At 48.2% G+C, this 15,392-nt stretch overlaps 1 protein-coding gene across 1 annotated transcript; it reads right to left on the reverse strand.

Moving 5' to 3' along the window:
* Positions 1-251: 251 nt before the first annotated feature.
* HOXC13 (homeobox C13) lies at positions 252-11,985 on the reverse strand. Its single transcript, XM_086965193.1, has 2 exons — positions 11,086-11,985; positions 252-1,338 (listed from the first exon to the last, which is right to left on the reverse strand). The coding sequence occupies exons 1-2, from the start codon at positions 11,717-11,719 to the stop codon at positions 1,082-1,084; spliced, it is 891 nt and encodes a 296-aa protein (XP_086821319.1). The 5' UTR covers positions 11,720-11,985; the 3' UTR covers positions 252-1,081.
* Positions 11,986-15,392: the final 3,407 nt, after the last annotated feature.

Raw genomic sequence — 15,392 nt, forward strand, 5'->3', positions numbered from 1 at the left:
GGTGTATATGTCGCGATATTTAAAGGTGGCATCTTCCATCTCTGAACTCACTCCTGGATTATGAATGGACGTATCTTTATTTGTTTTAATATATTTTATTTGATATTTCCGAAATATGTCGACTCCATTCTCCGTGCCATAAAAGCTCCAAGATATGACTTGCCAGGTTCAACCACAGGAGGGGGTTTACCTTGTGCCCGTGGGTGTTTATCCTGGGTGGAAACAGCTACTCTTTTTAAAAAACAAACACATTCACAGTTCACATTTAATGTTTCAATGAGGTCTGCCTGGGTACATTTGCGATTGTAAGATTTGCAGAGAGGGGGAAACTGCTTTCTGCAGATCCGTTCACACATGCATGGACGGAAGCGTTCGAGGATTGGTCCTCTGGAAACACACCTTGTATTACACCCGGTCTGGACGCTCAGTGTCCGGAAGTGGTCTCTTTAATCCCGACAGTTCACCGGAGGGCACTCGTCAGATCCCCAGCGCCTGTGTCCTTGCGCCAGACACACCTGCAGAAGTCCCACACATCACAGAATCCTTGAAGCACGCCACAGTTTAATCCACAAATGTTGGTTTTAGGACTCGATCCCAGAGTGAATTATTGAAAATCCTCTTGTCCTCGGTCGGTGATGAAAAAAATAAACATAAAAAACAACCAACCCAACAAAAAAAATAAGGTGATTTAATATCAATGTTTTAATGCATAAGACGTATGTACATTTGCACAAGAGTGATTTTTTTCCACGAGAGCCTCATGAACAAAGAAAAGTTCCTTTGCGGCGGGTACATTTACAAGGTAGCAAATGGTTTCTTCTCTCGCGCCGTCAGTGGCGCTGGCTTCTTGCCGTCCGTGTTTATGAAGGTTTGTAATTTAAATATGCACAAGATCATAAGTGACAAGGGTAATAGGGGCGTCGCCGAGAGTTCACGGAAGGGAAAGTGGGGGGCAGGTCACAAGCCAGCGGGATGTCTGTGCTTTTCCTCGAATATAGCTCCTGCTTTGCCGAGTCCGTGTTCGAGGCGCAGAGGGCCCGGGGGCGATAAATAGGCGGTGCTGTGGGGGGGTACCTGCCTGTCAGGTGGGGTGCAGGTGGGGGCTCTTCGTCTTGGTCACCACCTTCTTCTCCTTGACCCGCCGGTTCTGGAACCAGATGGTGACCTGGCGCTCGGACAGGCTGGTGGCCGCCGAGATGCGCCGGCGCTTCTCTTTGGTGATGAACTTGCTGGCCGCGTACTCCTTCTCCAGCTCCTTCAGCTGCACCTTGGTGTAGGGCACGCGCTTCTTGCGGCCCCGCCGGTAGCTGCTCACCTCGGGCTGCAGGGGCACCACGTCTGTGGAGGCAAGGAGACAAGGGCTGGTCAGAGCGGCTGCAGCCAGCGTGCGCGCCCCCGGGCCCGCAGCCCCCTCCCGGGAAAGCCCCCCCATACCCCCCAACTGCGCTGGTGCCCTGTAGAGCAGCGCAGGGTACTAGAGGGGGCATGCGCGTGCACTGTGGAGCAGCACAGGGTACTAGAGCGGGGCATGCGCGTGCACTGTGGAGCAAGCGCAGTGTACTAGAGCGGGGCATGTGCGTGCCCTGTGGAGCAGCACAGGGTACTAGAGCGGGCATGCGCGTGCACTGTGGAGCAGCACAGGGTACTAGAGCGGGGAATGCGCGTGCACTGTGGAGCAAGTGCAGTGCACTAGAGCGGGGCATGTGCGTGCCCTGTGGAGCAGCACAGGGTACTAGAGGGGGCTTGCGCGTGCCCTGTAGAGCAGCACAGGGTACTACAGTGGGGCATGCGCGTGCCCTGTGAAGCAAATGCAGTGTACTGGAGCCGGCATGCGCGTGTCCTGTGGAGCAGCACAGGGTACTAGAGCGGGGTATGCGCGCACAGGGTACTAGAGCGGGGCATTCGTGTGCCTTGGAGCAGCACAGGGTACTAGAGCTTGCGTGCGCGTGCACTGTGGAGCAAGCACAGTACACTAGAGAGGGGAACGCGCGCCTGACGCTATTCTGCTGCTAGCGCCCTGTGGAGCAGCACATGGTACTAAAGCAGGCATGCGCGTGCCCTGTAGGGCAGCACAGGGTACTACAGTGGGGCATGCGCGTGCCCTGTGGAGCAAGTGCAGTGTACTAGAGCGAGGCATGCGCGTGCCCTGTGCCGCAAGCACGGTGCACTAGAAAGGGGCGCGCGCACCGGGCGCTATTATGCTGCTAGCCCCCTGTGGAGCAAGCACAGTGTACCAGAGCGAGCACGCGCGTGCCCTGTGGAGTATCACAGTGTACTAGAGAGGGGCACGCGCACCAGGCGCTATTCCGCTACCAGTGTCCTGCGGAGCAAACACAGTGTACCCCACTTCTTGTTAGGAAAGCTTTTACACCACAGTAATATTGAGAAAATGAACTGTGGAAACATTGATGAGCAAATGCTGATATTTTTTTCCTACAGTGCTTCATGCTGCACTCTGGCGAGTTCTAAGCGCTACACATTAGTAGGACCAAAGGTGACGTTTTTTTTTCTCACCAATAAGAGTCAATGAGGGCTTGTGCAGAGATCTTTATCTGTAGTGCCTCGCGCTGTCAATTTTAAGCACTGGGATAGAAGGCGCTACTATTACCTAATTTAGTGATATTTAACCTACGAGCTCGGAAGGATGCAGGGCCAGTCTGCCTTGCAAGTGTGGGCACTGTGACCTTGAGATCACTGTGTGGGTGTCAGCAGAAAGCGTTCATCGTTAACTCGCCAAGTCATCTTGCCAGAATGTACCATACACTTATTTTGCCTGTAATTCATTTATTATGCCCCTCGGACTTTCTAACAATCACACCCCTGGCAATGAACAACAATTATAGAAATTATAAAAACTGATATTGCACTTTTTCTTTGGAACTCGTGCAAAAACACGGGCTTTGTCTGAAAAGATACTGACACGTTTTACGCCTAAAAGGAGAGAGTGTATCTTTTCTCCACATCACATTTTGTAAAAGTTAAAAAATATATGATACCAGTTGGGTCATATGTATTTTTATATTTTGCGTCTCAATGCTGCGAAATTGACAAATTTAGCATTACACAAAATATGTTAAATATTGGCTATTTCTTATTACGTGAAATTTCGTGTCAATTTAGGACACTGGGAGACAGTTTCGGGTTGAAAATGTCTTCCTGAGAGGCATCTTCTGATTGAATGATTCTTCTGTGGTACCTTAATGGCTTCTCTGCCCGAGGGAAGCCGTTCCCTAAAAAAAATCACCCGAGAAACCGAGGCAAAGCTTTTCCTGCACTTTGCATAATGTTGCATACATGCCCAGCATTTTCACATTGTTTCTGAAGCTAATTTTAAAACCTAGTTTGCTTTGTTCTTTACTATAGAAACGGATGCGCCATGTTGTTTATTTACCAGCGCAACCTTTTTGGAATACTGCCCTTACTACGTTTGTGCTGTCCCTCCTCGACCAATCATTGCTTCACACCCATAATACCAAACAGAAAAGCTAGGTGCAATCGCAGACTGGGGAACCAGAAGGCTTGGGGGAGCCCCCAGGTTCAAGTACCTCACATTTCGTGATCATAGACAAATAACTTTATTTTTTTGTCCCTTCATTCCTGTGAGCGCCTGGACGTGGGTCAGCTCAGAGCCAGCACTACAATCATTCGGCATTATAACCTGTTTTATCCTTGCCTTCATGCCCTCGGCCCCTAATCTAAATCTTTGAAGGAGGCCACGACTGGAAAGTAGCCTGCCTCTCTGCAATCCAAGAGCCATGATTGTGGGACACCTCCCTCCCAACCTCAGCAAAGGAGCCAGGCACTTGCTGCAGGGAAACCGCAAGCCCAGCTTTTATGGAGCTTCCAGAGCTCAGAGCTCGCGCCAAACCGTCTCGTGCACAGAAGTGCGCCGTCGAAAGCAGTCGGCCATCTTTGGACGCCCCCTTTAAAGTAACCCCCTGATATTATACCGATGTAGGCGCCCAGGAGAGAGGAAGGGACAGACACCATTTGTGAGGAGACGGACAAAGAGAACGTCTATCTGTCTGGCTATGTCTACTGTACTGGAGCAGAGAAGGTCAAAACGTACCTCACTTAACACTTGGAATGTTACCTTTAGATAAAAATCAACGAGGACCGCCTCACAAAAATGCAGGTGGACAACCTGCACAGGATGGGGGAAATTTCTAGAAAATTGTATGTAAATAAAATCAAGAGGCACTCAGATTATTATCAAAAACAGAAAGTCCAATTCCTGCCTGAAGAGCAAGGCAGTGTGTATGTACATACAATCAATCTGAGATGTATGGATGTCGTTTGTGGAAAGAGCTGGTAGATTTATTAAAGCGGCCAAAGGGATAAGCAAGAAAACAAGCTTTTCTGTGGCCAAAATTGTTATCTGTGTAAATATATTTCTGGTGGTAAATTCGAAATGTTCCAACTTGCATCACCTTGATTTCTCTCTCTCACTAGGAAGCGCTCTCTCTCTCTTTATCTCTCACTTGGTGAGTATATATATATATATATATATATATATATCTATATAGCTTCGTCTCTTCACACCACAATTATCACGGCTGAAGTCACGGCACAGCAACAGGTCAGTTTCTGAAAAGTTTTATTTACACACCATGTGCAAAGTTATAAGCGTGCATCAAATAATGGACGGCCTACGCATTTCGGCTACTCCTAGCCTTCCACTGGACCATATATATATACACACACACACACACATACTGTTTGTGTTTTAAAATCCACCATAAGGACCTTGCTTGAAGTAAATGTACTGACCCACGACTTCTGTAGTCAAAATTGTTAACTGTGTAAGTGTATATCTATGTGAGTGTGCTAAATTCCACCTTATTTCACAGGGAGAGCTCTCTCTTTCTCGAGATATATATATATATATATATATATATATATATATATATATATATATATATATATATATATATGTGTGTGTGTATATATATATATATATATATATATATATATATATATATATATATATATATATATATATAAAGTGGTCAAAATTGTTAACGGTGTAAATGTATGTCTGTGTGAATGTGCTAAATACCACCTTATTTCACAGGGAGCGCTCTCTCTCTATATATATGTGTGTGTGTGAGTGTGTATATATATATATATATGTATGTAGCAGAATTCCGGTAAGCAAAAAGAATTCAGACGAGCCCGTAGTCCTTTCAGCTGGTTTATTCAGGCACAGCAAGCGATCAAGGACTATATATGTATGTATATACTGTGTGTGTTTAAAAAAATCCACCATAAGGGCCTTGCGTCAAGTAAATGTCCTGACCCACAACTTCTGTAGTCAAAATTGTTAACTGTGTAAATTTATATCTGTTAACTGTGTAAATGAATATCTATGTGAGTGTGCTAAATTCCACCTTATTTCACAGGGAGCGCTCTCTTTCTACATATATATATATATATATATATATATATATATATATATATATATATATATATGTATATGTATATATATGTGTGTGTTTATATATATATATATATATATATATATATATATATAAAATATATGTAGTCAAAATTGTTAACGGTGTAAATGTATATCTGTATGAATGTGCTGAATTCCACCTTATTTCACAGGGAGCGCTCTCTCTCTCTCTCTCTATATATATATATATATGCGTGTGTGTGTGTGTGTGTGTGTGTGTGTGTGTATATATATATATATATGTATATACTGTGTGTGTTTTAAAATCCACCATAAGGGCCTTGCTTGAAGTAAATGTCCCGACCCACAACTTCTGTAGTCAAAATTGTTAACTGTGTAAATGTATATCTGTGTGAGTGTGCTAAATTCCACCTTATTTCACAGGGAGCACTCTCTCTCTCTCTCTCTCTCTCTCTATATATATATATATATATTTCATGTGATCAAGTCCGGGTTTCCCGGACGAAATGCGTCATGTTGCCGTCCCCATTGATGGAATAAAGCACACCATTCATCTCTAATTCCTTGCCTTGTGGTCTGTACCTGGTTGTGTCCGTTTGCTATTTTCGGCGCCTCAGGACTGTGAATGCTTATATATATATATATATATATATATATATATATATATATATATATATATATATATATATATATATATATATATATATATAATATAAATATACATATTCTGTGTGTGTTTTAAAATCCACCATAAGGGCCTTGCTTGAAGTAAATGCACTGACCCACGACTTCTGTAGTCAAAATTGTTAACTGTGTAAATGTATATCTGTGTGAGTGTGCTAAGTTCCACCTTATTATATGGGAGCGTTCTCTCTCTCTCTCTCTCTCTCTCTCTCTCTATATATATATATATATATATATATATATATATATATATATATTTATGTGCGCGTGTGTGTGTATATATATATATATATATATATATATATATTTATATATATATATATATAAATATATATATGTGTGTATATATATATATATCTATGATCAAGACAGGGGTTCCCGTGTCGAAATGTGTCATGTCTGCTGAGGTGGAAGAATAAAGCACTGAAAACTATTTCTGCTGTGTGGTGGTCCGTTCCTGATCTCGCTTTCTTAAAAGTCAAGAGGAGTTGGCGTTTGACGCTATCAGGACTGTGGTTGTTATATATATATATATATGTGATCAAGCCTCCTTGGAGGCGAAACGCGTCATGGCGGCAGCGCTGGCATCTATTGAATAAATCACGCTTTGCACCAGCAATATTTAGGTCCACTCTTCGTCATTTGTGCAACCTGGCAGTGTGATTCTGCGACGTGTGGCGAGTTTCCTGAATATATATATATATATATATATATATATATATATATATATATATATATGTGTGTGTGTGTATATATATATATATATATGAAACGGAATTCCCTCACACTGCTCCTGAGAAGAACGAGCCACTCCGAGTTTAGAGATGAAAAAATCAAGGTTTAATGGCACAAACAAAGACGCGTTTCGACGTTTCGACCTCTCTCGGGGTCTTGGTCACATACATATTTATGTTCTATGATCCACCTGCATAGGGGGTCATGCTTGAAATAAATGTAAAGTAATATGGTGCTGCATTGCCATCAGGGGGGTTCTGCTGACATAAACGAGGCCGAAGACGGAGTGATTTGTAAAAAATTAACACTGACAGGCATCAGATTTTGTTTACTTGTCATCAATCCAATGTGGCTTTAACAAGGACCAGGTATTTTAAAAAGACCCTTGAAATAATTTTCAGATTCCACGGGATCCATACATTCCATCCAAACTAAAGAAATATGCTGTTCTTTGGTTTGCATCACAACACCTTAGGGTTGCATGAAAATAAAGACACACCCTTCCAGACACCACGTTTTGGCAATGTAACCCTTTCGTTCCTTGAATGAATCAATCTATCTATCTATCTATCTATCTATCTATCTATCTATCTATCTATCTATCTATCTATCTATCTATCTATCTATCTATCTATCTATCTATCTACCTACCTATTTGCCTGTCTGCCTCCCTGTCGAGTAATAGGACGTGAGCAGCACTTCTGCCCTCCATCTTGACTTCACCGTTCTGCAGAAACTAGGTTAAAAGACAGTAAATGGCTAGGCTGATGGAGGGTAAAAATTGAAGGCGACATCTTAATATTTTTCTACGCATGAAGCTGGATTCCGATTACCACATATTTATAAGTTGTATTGTATGCAGGACAACATTTGGATAGCGCTTAGTGACCCTGTGTGAGTGCCGAAGCCCTTTTCTACACGGGTAGGACGCTACACCCCGCAGGGTGGGTGGTTGGAGGTGTTATATATATTTATTTGATATTTGTGGGTATTTGTAAAGCGCAAACTTTCGCTCCGGAAGGTGCATCTTGGCGCTGAGCATGCGTGTGGGAGATAGATGGTGAAAGATCTAAATAGCTATATATAGGGAGGGGTAGTGGGTGACATTATATTTAAAATTCACAGGAATGCCTATAGATTTGCAGACCGCGCCTCGGCGACGCTGCTTCTGTCTATGCCAAGGGCAGCCTGGGTGAAGCTGGCATTCTTCAGATAAAGGAGCGGGCCCTCGAGGGTCAGCAGATGACCAGCTTCACCCAGAGACTCCGCGCTGGAGGGTGACAGCAGCCGAGCTAGGAGGGCACGCATCCATGCTTCGGGGACCCACATAGACCTATGGAGGCCAGGCGCAGCCACGCCAGGGCCCTGCACGTGCCCCGCAGGCCGGGCACGGGCGAGTGGGCACGCAGACGCTTCCGGCTGCGGGTTGTGTGGCCCACAGAACCCGGCGCAGAGTGGCACGTCCTCACGCCAGGCTGTGCCCGCTTCCTGCCCTCGCCGGGTTTGCGCAATGCGGCCCTCGCCTGCTCCCAGGATGGGGCCGGCCAACAACCTATAGATTCATTAACCCCGGCCCCTGAGGGCTGCACGGATGCTGCCCACGTAGAACCCCACCCAATCCTTCCTCACACGGGCGACTCTGCAGCTCTTCATATGTACATACGTGAAAAGCCCTAGCAATGGCCGCAGGGGAGGGGGAGGAAGGCAGCTGCCTGAGCGCACACGACGACTGAACGCGTCTCAAGCCGAGACCTGGAGACCTGTGACATTTCCAACCCCAAACACCTGCCCCCTGCAGGCTCATTGAGGGGGTTCATATCTCCGAAGCAAGCTCGGCTAGGCACGGGGTAACGCCAGCCCTGCTGGGGTAAACATACCAGCTCCGGGCACAAGCAGGGCCCCAGGCACACGGCCGCCTCCATGCTTCGGGGAAGGCATACCTGTACTACTCCAACCCACGCGTCTGCACCCATCAGTCACGTTTTCTGCCTGAATTAATTTACATAATTATTTTCTTTGCTAAGGGCCGCATTCTTTCATACGAATGTGAAAACCGCCAAAAACTGGAACATTGTATATTTTGTATTCGGCGTGTGTACATGTGATTTATTTTCTATACGCACATATGTGCGTGTGATTTTATAACAACAGACACATTGAAGAAAACCGCGCAGGTGGATGTGTACACATATGTATGCACCCTGACGATGTGTATTTGTATGTGCGCGTGTTTTATATAAAACATATGGTACGTGCCTAAGCGTCTGTGTATGCATTTACATGTATGTCTGCGACCGTTCGCTTGCATACTTTTAGAGAACCTTTATTTTTCGTGCTGTAGGCGCGTTGACTTTACCCCCTAACGCAGGAAATATGAAGAGAGCTAAATCCCACTCCTTAACCTGTATCGACGTTTATATAAAAACTAAGGGGCATATTACCAAACAATAGCGATAAATATCTCGGCGTGTACGCATCGTATAAACCGCAGCAAGCGAGCATATGTTGTCTATACACATGGAGAGTTCACTTGGGGCTGCACAGCCATTGAGATGCCGCGCTGTGGCACCTGTGCTTTGTGTGAAGAGGGGCTGCGGCGATCGAGGAAGGGAGGATGCTGTGACAGGATGTAGAGAGTAAAAAAATACCTCGGCACAGACTCGCACGTCTCGCGAGATGTGCCCCTTCGTCCTCGGATGCTCTCTCCTGCGCCGTCACGCTCTGCGCCCTGCACATGGTCAAGTTCAACCTGTGCTCGGGACTTTGGGGTGTCTGGGGTGAGGGGCGCCCTGGACCCCCGTGAATGGCCTTACAGCAGTGCCAGACAGGGCGGTGTACTGAGACACACAACCGACCCACTGGCACGTCGTCGGGCACCGTCAGATGGTGCCCACCTAAACCGGGGCAGGGGGTGATACCACTTGATGCGGCTCTTGTGGTCGCAGGGTAGCGCTAGGCGCCTCGAAGCCTGCACCAGGGCGCCAAGACCCGAGCACACGGCTTAGGCGGCACAGGGCAGCTCTGGGTATTGAAGGTGGTGGGGGGCAAAGCATCACTTAACGCCTCGTCCTCCTCGCCGAGGATTCCGAATGTAACCTTTCTGTGTTTCATATGTAGCATTTCCTGGAGCAGGGCACCCGCGCGGGCACAGGCTGCAAGGACCCCTTACCTGCTAGAGCAGCAAGAGCAAAGAGACGGAAGAGACGGATCGACACACCGGCAGACAGATGCACAGACAGACACAGATAGATGAGACAGACAGACGAGGGAAGCAGACACATGAAGATGAAACACACCCTGAGCACACAGGGCGAGAGGGGAGCCATGCGCACACAACCTGTGAGGATACGGTCAGCCAGAGAGTGACACAAACACAGAGGGGAGACCGGGCCCTCTTTGAGCAAAGGTGAATGAACAGAGGAAAGTAAGAGTAGCGTGCATTCTGAGAGAGTGCTTCTCGCCGGACCGGGGAGAGGCCGAGAGACAGTGAAAGACACCCTGAGAGGCAGTGAGATTGAAGAGAGAGATGCAGAGACACCGAGATACAATGACAGCGTGGGCAAGGAGCGAGAGAGAACGACAGAGACATTGCCAGGCAGAGAAGCAGAGAGACAGGGACTGTCAGAGAAGCAGAGACAGGTAGAGAGAGACACTGTCAGTCAGAGAGGCAGAGAGAGAGAGAGAGAGAGACTGTCAGTCAGTGAGGCAGAGACAGATAGACAGAGACACTGCCAGTCAGAGAAGCACAGACAGATCGAGACACTGCCAATTGAAGAAGCAGAGACAGATAGCCAGAGACACTGCCATTCAGAGAAGCACAGACAAATAGAGACACTACCAATCAGAGAAGCTGAGACAGATAGAGACACTGTCAGTCAGAGAAGCAGAGACAGATAGAGACACTGTCAGTCAGAGAAGCAGAGACAGATAGAGAGAGAGACACTGTCAGTCAGAGAAGTAGAGACAGATAGACAGAGACACTGCCAACCAGATAAGCTGAGACAGATAGAGACACTGTCAGTCAGAGAAGCAGAGACAGATAGAGACACTGTCAGTCAGATAAGCAGAGACAGACAGATAGAGACACTGTCAGTCAGAGAAGCAGAGACAGACAGAGACAGACAGAACGATCAGGAGACAGTAACACAGAGACAGTGACAGGCACCGCACCCGCTGAGAGTGGCAGTGGCTAGCGCCCTCGCATGCAGGGGCACCGCCAGGCTGTGCCAGGGCTCCGGCCGTCCTACCTGGGAAGGGAGACTTCCAGAGGTGCCCGGCCTGGCTCTGCTCCTTGGGGCAGTACACCTGGCCGTCCCAGCCGTTGGAGAGCGTCCAGTGCTGGTACCCCTCCATGGGGATGAGGGCGTCGTGCCGGGGCTCCGGGTGCCCGCTGATACCAGGCACGACCGACATGTCCAGGTAGCCGGGCACAGTCTGGTAGGAGCCCGCGAAGCTGGGGTAGAAGGCGAACTCCTTGGCCCTGGAGGGCAGCTCGTCGGCGGGCAGGGCGCCCCCGGGCTCCTGGAAGGAGCAGGGCTTCTGCTGCAAGTTCACGTTGTGGGAGTGCGACAGGCGGCAGCCGTAGTAGCTGCCCCCGAAGGGGGCATAGCCGTAGCCCAGGGCGGCGTTGGAGGAGGCGCTGGGCGCCGGGCACTGGCGCGCCGCCTCGGGCGCCGGGATGTCCGTGTAGACCGGAGCCTGGGGGCCTCGGCCCAGGGCGGGGTGTGCCATGAAGTCCCGACAGTGGTTGCTGGGGCAGTTGGCGCTCAGTCCCTCCATGGCTGGGGCTTTCTTGGGCTCCCTCTCATCCGGCCCGGGCTCGTAGACATACATCAAGCCGGGGTCTGCCCAGTGCGGGTGCAGGAGCACCGAGCTCGTCATAGCATGGTCTGCTCCTTCTCTTAAAAAGTCCACTTCCCACACGCCAGACACCTAATTTCCCCCAGCATGACCGTGGCAGGGGCCCCGGCGCATGCGCAGCAGCCGGGGAGGGCAGGTCCTCTCGGCCCAGTTCATTAAGAAATCTGCCAGGGGCACGTGATCCTCCGGCATCCGGGGCCCAATAAATCTGCCCATGGAGTCACGTGGCCCGGACCCCCTGCCTCCCCCTGCGTGCTTGTCTCCTGCTCACCCTCCGAGCTGCTTCTCCTCCTGTCTGCCGGGTCTCCCCCTGGCTTTATAGGAAGGCAGGAGAGGGGGCAGCCATTGGCTTCTCCCAGGGCGCACAGCACAAAAACACACACAGCACCCGGCAGCCTTTAAAGGCGACGGCAACACCCACACTCTGGCAACAGAGCACGCAAGGAGGCGGGCAGGGGAAGGGCAGGAGCAGAGGCAGCTTTTGGCCGACAGAAAACAAACGAACCGCAAGTGGTTGTGTGTGTGCGTGGGGTGGGCTGGTGCTGCATCCCCTGCAATCCTTGGTCTACGCCGGTGGATGCTACATTAGCCGGGGCAGGGGCTAACGAGGCACCTTCAATGTGCACATTTTACATAGTAAACGTTTTGTTTTTTTAAGATGTTATATTTTCAGAATAAGTCACACATTTGAAAACTGTTCGACAAATAACACACTATTGTATGCATTTTATGTATGTGTTTATGTGGGTTTATTCAGGCAAAGAAGAATTTCAGGTAAAAAAAAAAAACGTAGGCAAATATTCGCCATCCACGCAGTGCATCTCAGCAGAGCAATGGCACAGGTCTTCTTGAACCCTCTACTGGCCATGTGCACTCCCTGGACATGGTCACCCCACGGCGGGTCTTCGGCTTTGAAGCTGTTGGGGTGGGCACGGCTGGCATAGAGCCTTGGGGGCCGTGCTCTCTGCCAGGCGCTGTTCGACGGCACAGCCCGGGGGCTCTGCGGACCCCACCTCACAATGGCTGCCTCACTCGCTTGTTTGTGACCCTGACTTCCTTGAGGGGCTTCCATTTTACGAGCTTCTCCGTCGCCCAAACACCTCAGCTGTAGGTTAGTAAACTCACAGAGCAAAATAGCCAAATAATATGTGTGCTCTTAGAAATATGTGAATACTTGTCCAATGTGCCCGTCTCTCTTGCGTGGGCTCGCCCCCAACATACATTCCTAGTGGTAATGGCTGTTGATCAATTTCACGCAACGCCCCCTCCCTCTCACTGTTCTTGAACAAACGGGTAACCATCACCAGCCCCTCTCTTCCTGGACACTGTGTGAAACGTATAGCTCGCTATGTGTGTGTGTGTGGGGGGGGGTGGGGGGGGGGGGTCTGGGCCTTATTTGTGGCCTTCTGGGGTTTACTTCATTACTCCAGTGTTTCAGTCTGCTCAGTATACATATATATATATATATATATATATATATATATATATATATATATATATATATATATATATATATATATATATATATATGTATATATATATATGTGTGTGTGTGTGTGTGTGTGTGTATATGTATATATATATATATATATATATATATATATATATATATATATATATATATATATATATATATATATATATATATATATATATATATATATATATATATGCATACCCTCCCCTAGTAACTCACCGGAATGCAAATACAGCACTTTTACAGATGTAAGTTGAACATTCTTTAATAATTAATCATAAGGGTTAGTGACTTATCCATTGAAAAGTCCCAACATGTTTCGGCTCTTTGCCTTCCACTTCAATCTATCTATCTATCTATCTATCTATCTATCTATCTATCTATCTATCTATCTATCTATCTATCTATCTATCTATCTATCTATCTATCTATCTTTCTATCTATCTTTCTATCTATCTATCTATCTATCTATCTCTCTCTCTCTGTCTGTCTATCTATCTGTGTTAGGTATGTATATATACATGTGTCTGTTCTGTTTGGGTTCTACGTGCTGCACACTGCAATGACACTAGGCTCGCACTTTGCTGCTGGCCTCTTGATGTACACCACATTCCTTTCTCTACATATATAAACCTGCATCAGGGAAATGGTCTCGTCACACAGCACAGTATATAACCACAGACACTGCTCCAAGAAGAGGACGTTTCCAGCTTTCAGCACAGGCGACTGTTTACCATTTCCTATCAAATGTGCGCCTCTCCCCCCACGAATAGTGCAGGAAGTCCGTCCCTTCGCTGCATTCTTGCATCTGAGTTCGGGGACTCAAAACACATTCCATTGTGTATCAAAATAAATAAAATAAACGGGTTTAGCCCCCACCCGCCGAGAGCTAGTGTGCGTGGGTCTGTATTTGTGGCCCCTTGAGATGTAAGTATGCCCGTCAACAAACCTCCATCCATTAAACAAAGACATTTTAACTCCAGCAACACGATCTGCGAATTTCTCCTTCCATTAGCCCCCAAAAAGGCCTCCGATCGGATAAAACTGTGACTTTTTCGGGCAACTTAAATTGCAATCCCTGCCTTAGAGTTCGCTGTTATTTTCCGAGACAGGCACCCAGTGTTCAATTATTAAACTGGAGTTTTATTAATTTATTACAGGAATGGCCGGTACGCAGAGTAGTAAAAATGTGGCCACCCTGTGAAGTATTGTCTAGCGCCTGGAGCCTTTGTCGTGCCCGCGGCTGCTATTCTGTGGTTCAAGTTCAAGGTATGAGAGGGACTCCCCGGCCGCAGCGCTGCGGACACTCGAGCTCCGGGATGAACCCCCTTTGCTAAGTGCAGGTAATAAATAGCGCAGCGCCTTCAGCTCACCAGGAAAGCGCTATGTGAACTTTCTTTTGCACAAGGTCTCAAAGTTTCACGCTACGTTTTTGTGTGTTGTCTTTTTTATCCAAACAATGCTATTGCAGTTGAAACTGCACAGTGATCAGGGTCCCTTGTGCAAAACGACGACGCAGCCCCCATAGAATGTGACGAGGACGTCCCCTCAAGCCCCCATATCTGACAGATATCCACTGAACTTGGGGTGGATGGGCCCCCCAGAACAGTGGGGGTTCCCGTTTGCGCGCGGGCCTGTTTTAGGCCCCTCCAGATACACCCTGGCCTCGCGGGCCCAGGGCTGCTGTTCTGAGATGCCTACGCTGGAGTGAACACGTCATTGTGAGCAAGGGCAGCCCCCTGCGGAAGTCCGTGTACCCCTGGCAATGCTTGATGTGCCCACGGCAGCGCCCACTGCAGGGCAGGCACATGCCTGCTCGGCTGTGCTCCCGGGGCCCGCTTGGTGGCGGAGCGGCCTTTGTCATCTGCGTCCCACGGTGAGTGTGCCCGGCAGGTACGGGGGTCCTACTCCTGGGGTGCAGCCTAGGGGTCTCGGGTCCGTGGCTGGACGGATGTCTGAACAGCTGCAGCGACCAGGCAGGCGGAAAGGGCCAGGCAAGGACATCTGTCTGACACCATCGCTGTGCCCGTCGGCTCCATCGAATGGCGGCAGCTCTGCTGCGACCGGTGGCTATTGAATCGACGGTTCAATCCGGTGTGACCTTCACAGGAAGAAGTGGTGTGTGTGGCCAGGACGACTGGTGGACTCCGCCATCCTCGCTGTAGTCTTCAGTATTGGGTCCCTGTCCGGCCGAGACACCCCACCTTCAAATCCAGA

Source organism: Lissotriton vulgaris, chromosome 1_1, assembly GCF_964263255.1.
Source record: "Lissotriton vulgaris chromosome 1_1, aLisVul1.2, whole genome shotgun sequence".
Classification (NCBI taxonomy): Eukaryota; Metazoa; Chordata; class Amphibia; order Caudata; family Salamandridae; genus Lissotriton; species Lissotriton vulgaris.

Coding starts and splice junctions, on each gene's coding strand:
- HOXC13 (XM_086965193.1), bottom strand. CDS start 11,719: ATGACGAGCTCGGTGCTCCTGCACCCGCACTGGGCAGACCCCGGCTTG. Junction 1,339..11,085: donor CTGGAAGTCTCCCTTCCCAG/GTAGGACGGCCG, acceptor TTGCCTCCACAG/ACGTGGTGCCCCTGCAGCCC.